This window comes from Juglans microcarpa x Juglans regia, chromosome 2D (genome assembly GCF_004785595.1).
Source record: "Juglans microcarpa x Juglans regia isolate MS1-56 chromosome 2D, Jm3101_v1.0, whole genome shotgun sequence".
Lineage (NCBI taxonomy): Eukaryota > Viridiplantae > Streptophyta > Magnoliopsida > Fagales > Juglandaceae > Juglans > Juglans microcarpa x Juglans regia.
In genome coordinates, this window is record NC_054596.1 from 11,002,255 (window position 1) to 11,019,292 (window position 17,038).

General features: G+C 36.4%; 2 protein-coding genes across 2 annotated transcripts; one reads left to right on the forward strand and one right to left on the reverse strand.

Annotated features, from left to right (window-relative positions):
* Positions 1-810: 810 nt before the first annotated feature.
* On the forward strand, positions 811-8,672 carry LOC121249969. Its single transcript, XM_041148856.1, has 4 exons — positions 811-1,182; positions 3,593-4,509; positions 6,797-6,871; positions 8,328-8,672. The coding sequence occupies exons 2-4, from the start codon at positions 3,607-3,609 to the stop codon at positions 8,442-8,444; spliced, it is 1,095 nt and encodes a 364-aa protein (XP_041004790.1). The 5' UTR covers positions 811-1,182; positions 3,593-3,606; the 3' UTR covers positions 8,445-8,672.
* A 1,278-nt stretch (positions 8,673-9,950) lies between these two features.
* Positions 9,951-16,221, reverse strand: LOC121249970. The gene is made up of 2 exons (XM_041148857.1): positions 15,101-16,221; positions 9,951-10,349 (listed from the first exon to the last, which is right to left on the reverse strand). Exon 1 carries the CDS (start codon positions 16,024-16,026, stop codon positions 15,106-15,108), a length of 921 nt encoding a protein of 306 aa, XP_041004791.1. The 5' UTR covers positions 16,027-16,221; the 3' UTR covers positions 9,951-10,349; positions 15,101-15,105.
* Between the last annotated feature and the right edge of the window lie 817 nt (positions 16,222-17,038).

Here is a 17,038-nt window from a genome sequence, read left to right on the forward strand (position 1 = left end):
TTCTCTTTATTTTCTCAACATTTAAATATTGTTCACCGTCATGAATGTACGCACGGGCATTATACAACTGCACCAAGGGCCCCACACCTCACCAATCGAGGCCCTGCCCACTTCAGCACATCTGAAAATAAATCTTTCTTCCCTTCCGGACTTCGCCTTTTTCGGAGGTAAACACAATTTTGACAGATTTCTAATGACACAGTAATGGAATGATTGGTTTGATCAAAGTAAAAAAATCTAGGGAGTAAAAATGCCAAAATTACAGTTCATGAATTAACATGTGTAATTGACCAAATCGCAATGACTATTTTAATATTTAACGCTAATCTATCTATAAATTCAAGCTAATGAATTTTGAAATATTTTTTTTTTTACCTTTTATACATATTCATATATAAATACATATACAAAGGTTAAAAACTATAACTCTGTGAAAAATTATTTGTATATATTTTTTTTTATTAGGTCTCATTTTTTTTTAGAAGGCATATACGCCAAGTCTTTTATCTAACAATTCTCTTATTCCACACCTCCAAAAATATTATTCATATACATATATATATATAAGAATAAATATATATAATATATCTTAAAATATCTTTTTTAAATATATATTATATATATAATACCTCAAAAAATCTTATTCTTATATATATATATATTATTTTTTAAATATATATATTTTTATTACTTTATTGGCTGTGACCCCAACGTAACATTTTTTTTTTTTTTTTTATACAATTAGACCCCTAACTCGTCTCTACCTTAGTCGCTGAATATACACTAATTTATATGTTAAATGCACCCAACTAATGTCAGAAGAATTGTGTGGTGAGCAAGAACGCAGGAACTACCAGGTTGGTGAGACTGTGGACTAAATTCACTGTAATGTTGTACAGTACCTACGTTGAGAACTCTGATGAAAAAGGTATGGACTATTGGCGAGTAGGATGGAAAAAGGTCAAAACATCTGTAAACGTAGCGAGTGTGCTTTAGGTAAATATGCGACACTTTTTGTGTTCTTTGATGAGTAGGGACATCCACTGCTCAAGAGTATAGAGACAGTGAGAGAATATTGAGGCTGGAAGTTGCTTCAGTTATGATTGATTTTAGTGCTCGATCTCGGGGTATCTGATGCCCATCTCTCCTCCTCCCAAGCTAAGTGCGCGTGTTAAGAGAGAGGTTAGTTTTTCTTTCACTTTCGTTTGTTTCCGTTCTCTACCGACAAATTTCATCCTGTTGATAATGGGTTTGAGTTCATTTCATGATTTGTGGTTCTGGGTTTTGTTCACGACCGTGATCCATCGCTTTGTTGAATTTTTTTTTTAAAGAAATATATTGCGCACTGGTCAATTGCCGCCTGCTTATTTCAATTCTCTAAGAATATTGCCTGATTCTCGAGGAATTTGATCCGATGGATTAACTGGTATGCATTTAAAGATGCAAGTATTGTTTCTGAGAGAGGGTGGAGGGGGGTTCACTGGGTCAGTGTGCTAGATTGGGATGGGGATCTTTTCAAGAGTTTGAATCAGGTTTGAGAATCTACCGGCGCAATACTTCAATTCAAAGATGTAATTTCAATTCAGAAGATTTTCGTATTTCTTTTCGTTCTGAATTTTTTCTACGGTATAAGTGAAATTGTTAAGATTTATCTTGAGCCCCTCTTTTATACAGAACTCAAGAACTAAGGTTTGATACCAAAAATACACTGACAGATCCAACAAGACTGAGAAATAATACAAATCGCAAAAAACAGAATAAGAAATATCATGAATATAAAGCAATAATCAAAGAAAACAAGAATGTTAAGAAAGTAAAGAAACAACACAACCGATTTACGTGGTTCGACCCTAATGGTCTATGTCCGCGGCAGGAATGGCCTCAGCGCTTTATTGATGATCAATATCCTTCACAGAGAAGCCTTAGAACAACTAGATTTACAAAGCCCTCTCTCACAAACTAGAAAATCACACAGATTTTCTCTCCCAGTGAAAACCTAAGCAAACCCTAGTTTCGCCCCTCTCTATGCTCTCTCTCTCTTGAAGTCTCTCTATTACGCAGAATGAAAAATGAATAAAATGAATTAGGGTTTCACATATCTGATGGCTTATACATATATATGAACAAACAGATGCCAACACGTGTAATGATCCTGCGGCTCAAACTTGGTCTTTCTCTGATGCAGCTTACGAGTCACGTGCAGGTCACGTGATCAACCAACTCAGCACATCACACTTCAAAGGATCCAGATTTAGCCACTTGTCCATCATTCACTTATTAACATAAGAAGAATATCAGAAAAAGAAAACAACAAATCAATAAATGTATTGACATACCATTTACAGAAATGATACTTCTGACATTCCCAGATGAATTAGAGTTTTAACAAGCTATGCTTGGTGTTCATCAGAACATTTCGAGTCTCTACATTATTTGATTCAAGACATTAACAATGGCTTACGAGAGGTTTTCTTACATACATGCCATCTTAGGTTTGTATTCAGGTCCTTCCTTCAATGGAATAAGATTTTAATGTTGTATTTTGCAGAAATTGACGACCAAGAACAAAATCTTTTTTAATTTTTATATAAGAACAAATTTTAAAATTAAAAAAGGAAATCATTATTTCAGATTGTGAATGCCATTGGTGTTCAATGTTAGAGATGAAATGATTCATGGGCGAACATTCTGTGACTCATTACTTGACATGCTTTTATTATTAGTGAAACTGCCATTAATGCATTTTGAAGTGTTACAGCGATACGGTATAACTTATCCTAGTTTAAAGAGGTTATGTAGGTAAAATAAGATGATGTGAAGTCCATTGCTTAACATACTTATTCTGGTAAGGTGAAATTTTTTTATGTGGCCAATTTCTTGCATTGTCTAAGTCGGGAAACTCATAACTAGGCTCCTAACAAGGATGATCTTGATGTGTATGATTGTTGTACCAAAATAAAAGATTGTAACAATTAAATTGATGAAGAGTGAGAGTTCTGTAGTCTAATTCAATTTAGTGGAATAAGTACTTATTAAAAAAAACTATTTTAGCAGAATAAGACGGTAAATAAAGAAATTTTCACTGACATGAGTATTATTCTTGAAATATAATCATATTTGTTTTTTGTTTGGGGGCGGGGGGAAGTTTAGTACATCTTTTGGATGGTTTCGCACTTAATTCCTAATTGAGTTATTGTTTTAACACGTCAGTGCATTTACCGAAGTGTTTAATAAAGGTGCTTTAGAGAGTGATGTGCCTCAAGTCATTGTAAAATGAATTTTTTTGTCAAATTTTTACTTACAAAATAATGAATTTTCATTACATCATATTTCTGAAATAGGAATTTGGAGATCTTTCTTTTTTTTATTTGCACCACAGCCTTAAGTTATACTAAAAGGTTTGGTTTTCTTTCACAATTGGAACAAAAGTTTTATGTGCTTGTTAGTTTATGGTGCACTGCTAGCCACTTGTTGTCTTCACCATAGAAGCACACAATGGGGACATTGGCCTCCTGAACTTCGGTTAACTGAAATTTATTGAAGCCAAATGGTACAATAATCTGAAGTGCAACTTGCTTGTTTGAATCCATAGATTCTTTTAATTCAATGGGAAAGGAAAATGTGTCACATACAATGAAGGATGGAGTCACCAATGAGGATTGCTCTTCTATCGAGAGTGAAGAATCAGGGTCTCACCCATGTCATAGTTTTGACAAGGAGGCAGGCCTGCCAAGTTGTCGTGTGTGCCAATGTACTGAATCTGACAAAATGGGGGATGCTGTTTTAGGATTTTTGGGCATCTCTCTTCCATCACAAGATGCAAGTAAAAGCTATGGGAAGGTTCAGCCTGATAGGAAGGAAGTAATCAAAGATGTTGAAAATAATTTTTCTCTAAAAAAGAATGGTGGAAGAGAACGTGGGCTTGTGGAGTTTATTGGCCCTGATGGGGAGGTTTTCATTTGTAATACAGATTTGGAGATGGGTTCGTGTCACCACCAAGACACATTGGTAGAGCTTGGTTGTTCTTGCAAAAATGACCTTGCTTTAGTACACTATGCTTGTGCTTTAAAATGGTTCGTTAACCATGGATCCACAGTTTGTGAAATCTGTGGATGTGTTGCAAAAAATATTAGAACTGCAGACTTCAAAAAGGTTGTGGGTTCTTTAAAGGAATTTGAAGCATTGAGAGAAAGGACTGCTAGTGGAGAACCCAGTCCTGCACCATTGCGTACAAATCAAGGTGTAGATCCCGATGCTGTTGCTGCCATCCGAAGGCAACGGCTTAGTGAGATTTCATTGTGGTTTATTCCACATAATAATAGTAACTATAATAATTCTGCTGCAGTTTCACAGGTTGTTTCTGAACAACCTTTGAATACTGTCTCAGAAGATGTTGTCCCTGATGAAAATCCTGCAACCAAGTGGGCCGTGGAAGGTACTGGGATTCTGCTTGCTACAGGACTTCTTACTGTTACTCTTGCATGGCTCATTGCACCTCGTGTTGGGAAGGTATGTTCTTCTTCCTAAGCATTGGGAAGGTATGGTAGATTAAGCATTCTTTTAGTGTATTAGACAGGGAACTTTGCATTGGCAGTTATTAGCTCATCTTATGTGTATAGGTATTTAACTCTTTTGGTTTGCACTAAGTACATGCACAAGTATAGGCAACTTGTGCCATTCAAGAAGATCATGACATTGTTTGTAACGGACTTAATGTCCGTGATTTTCTACTTTCAGTTGTAAACTATAGTTAGGTAATTCTCATGTATACTCCCTGTGTACTTGGGCTTTGCCTATTATTATGAATACAATTTCTTGATTACCAATAAAAAAAGAAGAAGATCATGGCAGATGATGAAAATGATAGGAAATTGACAGAATATTATTCCCCCAACCCCTCTCCCCCACACCCCACTTTTTGATAAAGAAAAGAATAGTTTCTCTGTCTATAACTGTGTATTTGTGCATTATCATGTTAATTCCTAGTCCTGCTGTTGGCCTGGGGTTGCCACATGCTACTGACTTGACAAATCTTGTGCCAACTATCATTTTCTGTCCGATAGTTTATTGTGAATTCAATGTCCTCTTTTACTTTTTTTTTTTTTAGAGTTTTGCTATGTACAAGCAAGTTTGCATACCAATCTGCGTACTAATGTTGTTGCCTTCATATTCTAAATTCAAATTAGCACTGTTTTCAATAGAATCTACTTTCTGACCAATCATATTGAATGGATGCGCGTATTAGTGCGCAGAATCGCTTACAATTAGATTTTTCCTTTTTTTTTTTTTATAAGTAATGTCCTCTCTTACTTATCAAAAAAAGAATTCAATGTTCCTCTCTTTTCTCCTCAGTTGGCAGAATTTCTTTGAAGTATCAAATGGTATGTTTGGTGATTATCTTCAAGACACAAATATACATTAAGACCACATTTGGTTTTCCTCTCAGTCACACTAGAATTTACTCTCCAGCCTAGGAGAGATCTAGAGAGAGAGAACATTAGGTGTTAGGAGAAGAAGATGCTTAAACTTTTTTTTTTTCTTTTCCTTAATTTCCCTCCACTTTCTTTTTATTTCCAAAAAAGTGAACAATTCTCATTTTTCCTCTCTGCTCCTTTTCTTCAGTATTTTTGTTCTTGATAATGTACCAAATGGAGTGTAATATAATTGCTTGTATAACCACTTTTACGAGGAAGTCATGCCAGATCTATGCTATCTACAGTCTACACAAATACATTTTACTTGCATGCATTTGTTTCAAATTATCTACATGCATACTGATGAGGAGGAATCCATGTCCAGAAGATATGGAATCAATATGTTTAACATATGCCCCTAAAACTCAAGATGCCTCAAAGGATAAATATGAAGCACAGATCCCAAGTGTCAGAATCTCACATTGGTGGGAACTTCATAAGAGCCATGATTTGAAGCTCTAAAGGAATTGTCTAGCATCAAACCCTATAGAATAAATGGTGAACAAAATGCCCCAAGTGATTAAGGCTGCTCCAATATATTTCGTTGCTCATCAAACACGTCATTGTGTGTTATTTTGATTTTGCAGTCTTATTGTAACAAAAGAGCATGGTAGGCCCAGAAAGAGTGACTCCAATATCTTTTAACCATTTGCAACAAAATAATCTCTTGTGGATATCGGCAAGAGCTCTTAACTCTGCTTCAAAAAAGACACTGGCTGCTCGCTTTAGTGTTAACCATTAGCATATGCTCATACTACTAAAGTACCCTGCATGTATGTGTTCATACAAAATGAACCTTTGCATGGTTTTCTTTGGGGAGAATTCTTGCATCAGTTTTGTGAGCTTTTGAGTCTAGAGGAACTAGAATATTTACAGCTGTATGAGCTGGGTGGCTCCTGTCCTGGACATCAGTTTTGTGAAGTATCTCAAGTGCTGGAATGCATGTCTTTCTTGGCTTCATTATGTTTTTTCTGGTTTTTTAGTGATGAGCTAATGTCTTAACTTTGTGTGCTTTGATGGTTAAGGAGTTGAGGGTGGAATTTCTGTAATGCAGCATTGGTGCATTTTTGCTTTCTTGTGTGTGACCCATGGCAAGAGAACGTGTAAAATAGTCAATGAAACTAGGAATCTGACCATATAGACTGCTAACAATTTTGATTAGAAGGTGTTGCTTTTAACTCCAAAGAAATGCTTCCATATTGGTTTTGAGATTGCTTCTTGTGTTTATCATTTAAATCACCATGTCTTTTTATTTTATTTTATGAGTAAGTCGCAATGTCTTTATTGTACGCTATATTTGATAGATTCCACTTGTTGTGCAGAAAACTGCCAGAAGTGGCCTTCATATTCTCCTTGGAGGCATTTGTGCTCTAACAATTGTGGTTTTCTTTCGCTTTGTAAGTGGATTACTATTTGTGAACATGCTTCTGGTCCTCCATTTACTATGATCATTTGCATTTGGTTTAATGTATTGACAGATGTTTGACTTTCTTGATGAGCAATGGTTCCCAGAATACATTAGATTATAGAACTTCGATCCTCTATCGCTATGGTTCTGTTCAAAGACGTTAACCATGTTGTTTTTTTATGTGAGAGACGTAAGGATAATAAAAGTAAAAAACAGGATCCTAAGACAGTTATTCTATCTGTTGAATAAAAAAACAATGCCATATATTTCCTTAATGCGCATTGAAGGTCTATTGCAAGGAAGAGATTAGATAAGAGTTCTTTTTTAACAGATAAGAGTTATTCCTTATCTGTTAGTTGTGGTCTTCTAGACTTGGTTCACCTTTGACAACAAAATTTTGCTAATTCTCGTCAAATCTTTGTTAGAATAGGGTCTACTATAGTTTAAAGCTAGGTTTTGAAGCAAAAACCTTAGATTCCACTCAATAATATATAAGAGAAACTTAGGCCTCGTTTGGTTACATAGATGAGATGAGATGAGATGGAAAATTTGTGAATGGTATGAGATAATTTGTAAATAGTAGTGAAATATGGTTTGAGTTAAGAATTTTATGGGGTTTTGGGAAAGGAGAGAGAAAAAGTTGAACAGAAAAATTATGAAGTTCAAAGAGAGTTAGAATATAATTTTTTAATATAATTTTTGTTTTGGGATTTGAAAAAATTGATTTTTTTTTTTTTTTGGAATTTTGGGAAAGTTGTAATGATTAGGTAATGATTAGATGAAAAAGTTGAAAATTTGAAATTGAAAAATGTTTGTGTTTGAATGATGTTTGGATGTTGACATGAGATAAGATGAGATGGTTTGATAGGTTTGTGAACATGCAACCTTTTCACTATTGCTAATGGATAAAAGCTGTGGGTATCTTTCTATATAAAGGTATCCATTATTGAACAGAAGAGGCTTTTTACATCTGCAGGTGTTTATTATTATTGAGGAAAGAAAACTAATAAAAAAAATTATTGAGGGAAAGAGAAGAAGAAATGTAATATATATGCCAGATTTTTGCTCACCTTTGAGATGTAGCCTGAAACTGTAACATAGATTTTTCTTGCTTCGTATTTATTTATTTATTTATTTTCTTTTTCTTCTCCCCATATACCATTGATTATAGGGTTGGAACTGCCTTTTTGAAGTTATCAAACCTGATTTTAGGACTAATTCAGAGTGGTTTGCATCTGGGTTTGTATATAGCATTCAACAGAAAGCTTGTCTTTTCTCTCTACTCTTAAGTTTTATGTAGATGGAATCTTTCTGTGAGTTCATTGAAACATCTTAGAACAGTGAAACTATTTTCTAATTGAATACCAAGTGGAATATGCAATGGTAGACTTTTTTCTGTCTGTATACTAATCTGGGTCTGAGAGTTTTTCGTATGAATTATGCAGTTTGTGCTTACCAGAATCAAGTATGGACCTGCACGCTACTGGGCAATCTTGTTCGTCTTTTGGTTTCTTGTCTTTGGTATATGGGCTTCGCGGACTCATGGCACTCATTCAGCATGATTATGTCAGCATAATGTTTATCCATGTCAATCACCCCTTTTTTTTTTGCCATTGTAGAACTGCATTTTATTTCATAGATGTCTCCAATGCACGAACAAAAAATGAGTAATGTCTTAAAATGTATAAGCCCATTATTGTAAAGTAGCTCTTTTGTGGGCAATGTTGTTCCGGTGCAACATTTCTATGTTTGTCAACAGCAGGTCTCTGGCTTTACCCTTGCATGGTAAATACTAAATATTGAGTTTTTAGAGTTTCTGAGTTGTGTAGGTCACACACCCAGAACACGCTCTTTGAGGTTGGAAGTAATATTGGGAGTTAAACCGAGTACCATTTGGTTCTCATGGGATTTCTGCTGTCTTCTTTTCTATCATAAATGTTTTTAAATATAGAAGGGCGTCGTCTATAGGCTATGAGAAGGGCCTTGTATATATGCTGCCAGAAATGGTATGGCTCCAACCTTTGGTATGATGGTCCTACTCTCGAGTATGGATGTTTTTTTTTATGTTCTGTGACCAAAGAGTCCCCAAATGTGTTGATACAGCAAAATCTTTAATACATTGTCTTCTTCACCTGCCAAGTATGTAATGTAAAAATTGTTGTGAGAGTGGAGATCAGTTAGGCTTAGAAGTCTTAAGTCCTTAGTTATGTTTGGTACCAGACGTATTACCTAGATCATGAGTTGTACAAGGTTGATCTTGTTCACGTGTAAAACCGTAAAAGCCTATGTTCAGCTTGGTTTGGTTTAAAAAAAGAGAGCTGCTGCATCTTTTTCGATGGACTGAAAATGGTTCCTCGTCTTGAAACACACTGTCCTGACGTGAAGGGTGGATTTTGGGGTAAGCTTGTAAGAAATCTAATTCGAAGTAATCCCCAGAACTAGACTTCGGGAGGAGCTCACTGTCATCAATGGTGATGATGGTACAAGCAGAATCTGACCTTGGACGTCTCAGTTTGTCCAGAACTTTAAAAACTGCTTTTACCCGACTTACTCGGGAAGATCAACATATTTTTCCGCTACTATTTCCCGTGTGGAATAACCATCTGGTAAGGCTTTCAACAGGAAAGAATACTGGCAGTTATTCAAAGAACTAAAGAAGTGCCATAGGTGAGGGACAAGTGGGAAAAAAAACAGTGCATGTTCTGCTCAGGGTGGAAAGCAACTACAGATTCTGCTGGGGGAGATGGTCCAGTGATTGCAGTGTGTTTTTTTATTTTTTGAACAACCAATGCTCAATGCTGACACAGTCAAAGTCCCATAACAGTCATCGAGTTAACTCTAAAATGCCTAGATGAACTGTTAAATTGAGGTCAACCTGTGGGAATCACTAGTTGGGAATTGGGATTACCAATTATAAAGAATGAACTGCTCCTCTCTCTGGTAAACTTTGAATCTCTCCTAGAGAAAGAAAGGGCCAAACAAAGAATGAAAAAAAATAAAAAAAACAGAGAAGAAAAAGGCATGAGAAGGAGCTTCACTACCCTTAATCAAATCAAACATTTTCAGAGTAATATCTAAAGATATTATAGCTGTCTGTAATTGGTAGTTGTATATTGTGTATATATATAACGAACTCCTCAACAACAAGAGGAAAAAGATGAAGAAACGGTAAGAAGAAAAAGTAGATACATGGTACAAGTATGGATGTAATACAAAAGTTAGTCTAAAGCTGGTGAAGCCCAGCGGCATGAGAAGCCATTAGATAAAAACCCAGTCATTATCATGAACAAAATGGGGAAACTATACAGAAAACAAGGGAAAAGAGATCAAATTTGATATTTGTTAGTTACTCAAGTTCACGCTAGAAGGAGGAACAAAATGACTCCAAATTTCGGATAGACCCAAATTTTCTTCTCCACTCTGCCTTCTTCACTCCTCTACATATCAAATTCTCTGAGAACCAAACCCTGCAATGCAGATGCCAGACAAAATCAATCGTTACTACTTTCATATTTAGAGAAAGAAGATGGGCCTGATATTTGACAATAAAGATACTAAACAACGAATTCTTGAACCAATTCTAAATTTGTCAATGACAAAGACAAGGTAAACAAAGAGAGAAAAGACAAAGATGCAAAACCTGCTCATGCACTAAAATAACACTCAGACAACTGTACTGCTAACACACACTCACACATCCTTCATAAGGTAATCCTACAGAAGCAAACTTGGCATTATGGACATCTAAATCTGTACTGAAAATAAAAACTCTATCTTGAAAAAAACTTCTACACATTGGCACATCAAAAACTTGCGTGTTGGCAAAGCAGCAAAAAGAAAGTATAAGAAAACTTCTGAGTTGGCAAAGCAGCAAATATGAGCATAGACGCCAGGAAGGAGAAGATATGTGAGAGGCAATAATGTCACAGAATAAACTTGTTAGTATACTGTGCCTATGAGATGTACTTCATCCAACACACCCATACTATAATTGTCTCACCAGTACACTTTTTCTGTAGTACCATATATTTCTTACAAAATCCCTCTTGTAATATACAAGAGAAAACCTAATGAAAAATTAAGATGTAATTCTTTATTATCCATTTTTACGAAAATGGAAAAGCAAATGCTTTTGAACTGCAACAATTGATTATCAGTTACTGTTGGTAACCACAAAGAAGATTGTAGAAAGATGCCAGATTATACTCAAATAATAGCTACAGAAACAAAGAAACAAGCTTCTCCGAGTATTTGCTTAATCTGCTTGTTCACTAACTTGGGAAGTTTTAATATATTATCAGAGCTGAGTTCTTAAAACCTAAAACATTTTCCCCAAAGCGTCGGTAACTTTTTAACCAAAATCCAGTGTCCTTGTGGGTCATGCGCTTGACTAATAACCTCTACCAATGTCCATCTATACTATGCCCACAAGATGTTGATCTTCGACCATGCATCTCTTAAAGCCTTTTGCTCATGACCACACAGGCTGCACAGCCTCCTGCTGTTTCTCCAGCCACCAGCACCATTAACGAGTTTAGAGGTTGCTGATTTCTTGAATCAATGAATTCTACCCCACCAGGTCTGCAACACGTGCACGTTAGTTGTAGTTACCGCTGCCACCAAACATGCTTCACACACTCTATGTGAGATAAGCCTTGTTATGCTTGCATACTCCACACGCTTCACATAGATGTACTCCTTACACACAAGCACGTGCTTTACATGGGCACGTGACATTGATACTCCAATCACCCAACAGGCCTGAGTCCTGACATGCCTCACCCACACACACAGATCGCAATCTGACTCCAACCTGTTTCCTACATGGTCTTGCCAAACCTTGGTTCTGATCATTCAATACTTGTATCCAGTCAACAAGGTCCATATCAAATCTATCCTTGTTTTTATAAGTGGTATTGTCTGAACTTAGCCCACTCAACTTACCTAGCTCTTCCATCTCACCTAGTCCAAGGTTGGAAAAAAAACAAAAACCTACACATTTGACACTCATGCTATCCATGTTTGGACCTACCAATACACAAACAACATATGCCTACATACAGTTCCCATATGCCTTCACATGGTTTGATAAGCCTCTGATTTAAACCTTGAGTTTGAAGGAGTATGTTAATGTACTCCAGCTACCATATATACTTCAACTACCATACCACTACTGCAACTATAGAACCTGTATCAAACTTGTATTTCTCTAGTACTACATCTAATATAAACCTCTCTGGTAATATGTAACAGAAAATCAAGTCAACGGTAAAGATGTAGCCCCTTGGACTTTACAAGCCGTGAATGTAAGCTTTTAGGCCAAACCACATTCATCCCTTGTTTTCTTTCATTTCTATATCCTTCTAGTTTCTCTTTACTTTCTTCTTCCATTATTTTAAAAAGTCTAACGAGAGTGGTGATGAGGGGAAGCCATGGAGCATACAGATATGGCAAGATAATGATTACATATGAGGGTGATATGTACATACCCATGTCTCTGGCAATTGAGGCCACTTTGTGTCTCTGTATAACTACGGAAATGGTGAAACTTGATCTGTACAATTCAGAACAGATGTCCAAAAGCCTATCACTAAAATTAAGGTTCATTGATGACAATGTCCAAATTTTAAAAGCAAGGCTAAAAATCATGAGCATGCATGACACCTATACAGCCTTTCTGGTACATATTTTTTCGCGACAACAATTTCAATTTATATTGTCACATGCCTTCTAGCTCCCTTTCCAGATCAACAAGCACTGAATCATACTTTCTCACTTAATCTTTAAACTAAATTCAAAGAAATTTAACAGCATTACTGAGCTTGTTTATTTTTCCACTGTAAGTTAGAGATATTTGGGAAATGTCTGGTTTAGTTGATTGACATCTCTATTCTTCCAACTTATCAAAAAAAAAAAAAAAAAAAACATCTCTCTATCCTTCCAATCTGTGGAATCAAGAATCAGATCTCAAAGTTTAACCAGTCATATGGCATATCCTTGCAACATTACTTCCATCCTCTATATTGATATTAATCATTGAAATTTATGATAGATTGTTATTTACTCCTCAAGCTTCCAATGATGGAGGCTAGAACATCATGCCACAAACCTTCATTATTTAAACACAGATCAGGAATTAAAAGATACAATGGGCAACAGCAATTAAATATATGAGAAAACCTTAGGACTGGTTGGGCTGATAACCTACAAATAACAGCCCTCAAATAATTGGTTGCCATGTAGGCTTCACAACTTAGTGATGGTGTGACCACACTTCACCTGATTCCTCGCCATCCACTTCGCCCCTCTCGCACAAAAGCTCTTTGTTCACTTACAGTAAAGTACAAATTATTTTCAGTTTTTGTTACTCAAAAACATTCAAATCATTAAACTTAAATTTATCCTTCTCTTTTCCTCAGTTTCTGAGATACCAAAAAGAGATTAACAAAGATGAAAGAAGCAAACAAAACCCAGTACCTTGACCGTAAAATCGGATATGGATTTGGAAGAATCTTCAGCCATACTCTGAGGAGGAGAAGGAGCAGATGGGTTTCCATAGAAGTACAAGAAAGCGATACCCAGAAAGAGAACAGAGACCCAGTTGGTGAATTTCAACAATTGCAGTGCCTCTCCTCGCCGAAGCAAGCTCAAGCCCGTCTCTCTCTCTCCCCACCCCCACCCCCCCACCCCCTTCTTATCTCTCCTTCTGAAGCATTAAAATTAAAGATATGCGGCCGGAGACTCTTCAAGGGAGCTTCGAAAGGAAAAAAGAAGTTCTGAAAACGAAACCTTTGCTTTTTCTGAAGCCCCCTGAAAAACTAGGATAAAAAGGATGTTAACTTCCTCTCCAAAATACAGTCTTCTTTTATTTTTTTTTTTGGAAGCCGTGGAATTTTTACGGATTGAGCTTTGCATAATTTTTCTTGAGGCGGATGCCTAAGACCATTCCTCCGTTTCCAAGCAGTTTCACGGCGAAACCTCGGAGAGCAGACACAGTTTCTTTGGGAGCCCAAAAGGAAACAACAGCTGACTCGCCAGGAAATGAAGAACTTTGGTAACAACTTGCGGTAAACCTTTTTTAACTGTTTGCCTGAACAAAAAAGCTGGGAGGAGGGTGGGTTTCGTGGGATGCATGCAAAATTCAAATGGGAAGAGGAGAAAAACAACGATGATGCACAATGCTTGAAAATAAATAAATAAATAAATTCCACATCGGTGTGCGATGGTGAGTTTGGAATCGAATTGAGACGGAAGGGAGGGGCTCTGGTTAACTAGGTTTGTGATTCGCTGTGGGTGCATCTATTCTCTATTTGGTATGATATCTGATGTGGCAACTCATAATAGGAGGGCTGCTTCTCTAGTAAAAACAGCAGACTGCTCCAAAGCGGCTTTGTAAATATATTGGTTAGTTTAGGATTCTTAATGTTCAGCCAAAGCCATACAAGCGGCTTCAACTTATTTATCAAAGTCTACACCAGATGGCACACCTATTTGTAAAAATCATCCAGGGGATCAAGCACTCAAGTAAATTTTATGTGTTGATAACAGAAATACAGATCAATAATAGCAATGCATTACACAATGGACTTTCAATGTCATAAACTATTGAGGTTACTATAATCAATTGAATCCACAGTGGGATTAAAAATTCAGAATAAAATATTTCCAACTTCCCTTCTATCTGTCTTGATCACTCTCGATCCGCACCAAAAATCCTAATCCTAACTCGGCACCAAAATTACAGACTAAAGGGGAAAACGCTTCATTATTTTCTCTTTTTCATCATAACTCCTTTGAGCAAAGTTGCACTAAGAGATTTTAGGCATTGCTCTGCATGCAGTTTTTTTTTTTTTTTTTTTTTTTTTTGGGGGGTTTTTTCATAGAAGCATTTTCCTTTTCCTTTTGGGGTATTGGAGTTCATCACTCCGCAAAACTATTATATTAAAGTAGAACAATGACCAACCAAAGACTGCCATTTGACACATTTGCCCAAAAGAGCCCACCTAAAACAACAAAATCACAAGCTTCAACTCCAATTTATACCTACCAACATCAACAAACACGGAAAGGAGAAAACAGAACAAAGACAAAAACTTGATAAAAAACAGCCATCTGAAACCATGAGACTTCAAATCAAATTTTCACATAACAATACAAGAAGGGCAAATAAAGTAACAGAAAGAAAACCAACAAACCAATATTCAAATAATATAATTACCAGTATCAAGCTAGATAGAAGATATCATCGGTCATTAGAAGAATGTACTGCAAAATCCTCAAAGGGGCATTCCCAAAATCCAATGGGGGCAACCTCAACTCCCTAATTCTGCACTCTCCACCACTCCCACCATCTCCATTTACCCGCCCTAACCGAACCCGGCTGGACCCGACCTTCCTGAACAAATACACCAAATTCCCACCAGAAACTCGCCCATCCCCGGAATCCGAAGATGGGTTTTGATTGGTCTTGAAAAGGGTCCAACCCATTCCTGCCAGAGACCGAGAAAAGCCATCCATGGTGTCTATTCGATTGCCTGTAAGCCGGGAGAAGAGAGAGAGTGAGCAACAATCCCAGTTACTCGTGGTGTCGGCGGCTGCTTTGCTAGGGGAATGGGTGGCGTTGATAAAGGCTAGTTTGAAGAGGCCTTTGGAAAGTGTCACAAAGGAACGGAGGTGGGTAAGAGAGGCCGTAGTAAGTGAAGGAAATGGGAGGGGAACGGCATCATTTGGTAAGTAGGAGGATGAGAGCGATGAGGATGACCACGATATGGGGTATGGTGATGATGAGGAGGAGGTCGATGGGGATGAGGAGGATGACGATGATGATGGGTATGAGAAAATGATGTGAGAGAGAGACGGAGTGGGGTACAAGTCCATGCCCATGTCTCTGGCTATGGTGGCGAGTCTGTATGTGTCTGTGATGAGCTCTTTTGTTGGGAGGAATAGGAGTAGTGGGGATTTTATTCTGGTGATTTTGTCAGCGCTGGTTTTGATTCTCCTTCTCCTTCTCTGCTTGTGACGGGAAAGGACATCATTGGCATCTCGAGCAAGATGGTCATTGTCATCGTGGTCACAGGATTGCTGCAAAGGGTTGTTAATGGTTTCTCCCAAGACCAGAGCGCGTACCAGCTTTAGTGGGAGCATCTTCGCTTTTCCTTTCTCTCTCTCATATGGGAAGGCATTTCCTTATCTCTATTAGTGACAGACTGAATATCTTGAACAATCTTGAACAGCCAGCCGTATCCCCTTTGCTTCTTGAACAAAGAGACAAGGTAGGATGGTATTTCTTCATTTTTGACTATATGTCCATCTTGCTTTCCTAAACTTTCTCTACCAAGTCATATGCAAGGAATAAGGTCTCATTAACGCCTGTCCAAACTTTAAGATAGGAAGAAGGTACACATTAATTTATAGAAAAATTCTATTTATCATCTCCACATATTATATATTAATTTTTTTTTTTTTTTTACCAAATATGTGGTATATTGATAATGAATAGAAGAATTTAATTAGTTTAAGAAAAATAAAAATAATTTTTTTTTTTTAAAACTATGGTGTGTAGATCGATAAATAATAAATATCTACTTTTATCTTGGTGAAGAGGCTAAAAATGTCTTCAATTTTTTGTTTGAATTTAATGACGTTTAGTGAAAATTCTGAAAATCCTAAAAAACTGTCTAATCCAAATTATTTTGTTGCCAATAATATTGAGTAAACAAGCAGACCAAGCATGGGCTCAAGTATATTATCATTTTATCATAAAATATTATATAATTAAAACCGCTTATATCCTCTTTAACTTTTAACGTAACGGTAAAAGGTTAAAACATTAACTTTCACTAAAATAATTGACTAAGGTATATGATTGGTACAATCTTGCAAGCAAAAGCCACCTCTATAACCTATTCTGCCGTATGGGTGAAGTTGCATTGACCCATAAAGTAAAATGTATCTATACTTGCAATTTTACTTACATAATCATATGTAAGTATGTGCTAGTAATTGAAAATAGTGAAAATTTTAAAATTCGAAACTTGAAATTTAAATTAAAACAGAAAATACTGAAAAATGAGGTTGCTATTTAGTACGTATAATATTGTGAAGAAAATAAAATTGTGGGTACATATAACATTTCTCTAAAACAAAACAACTTCGT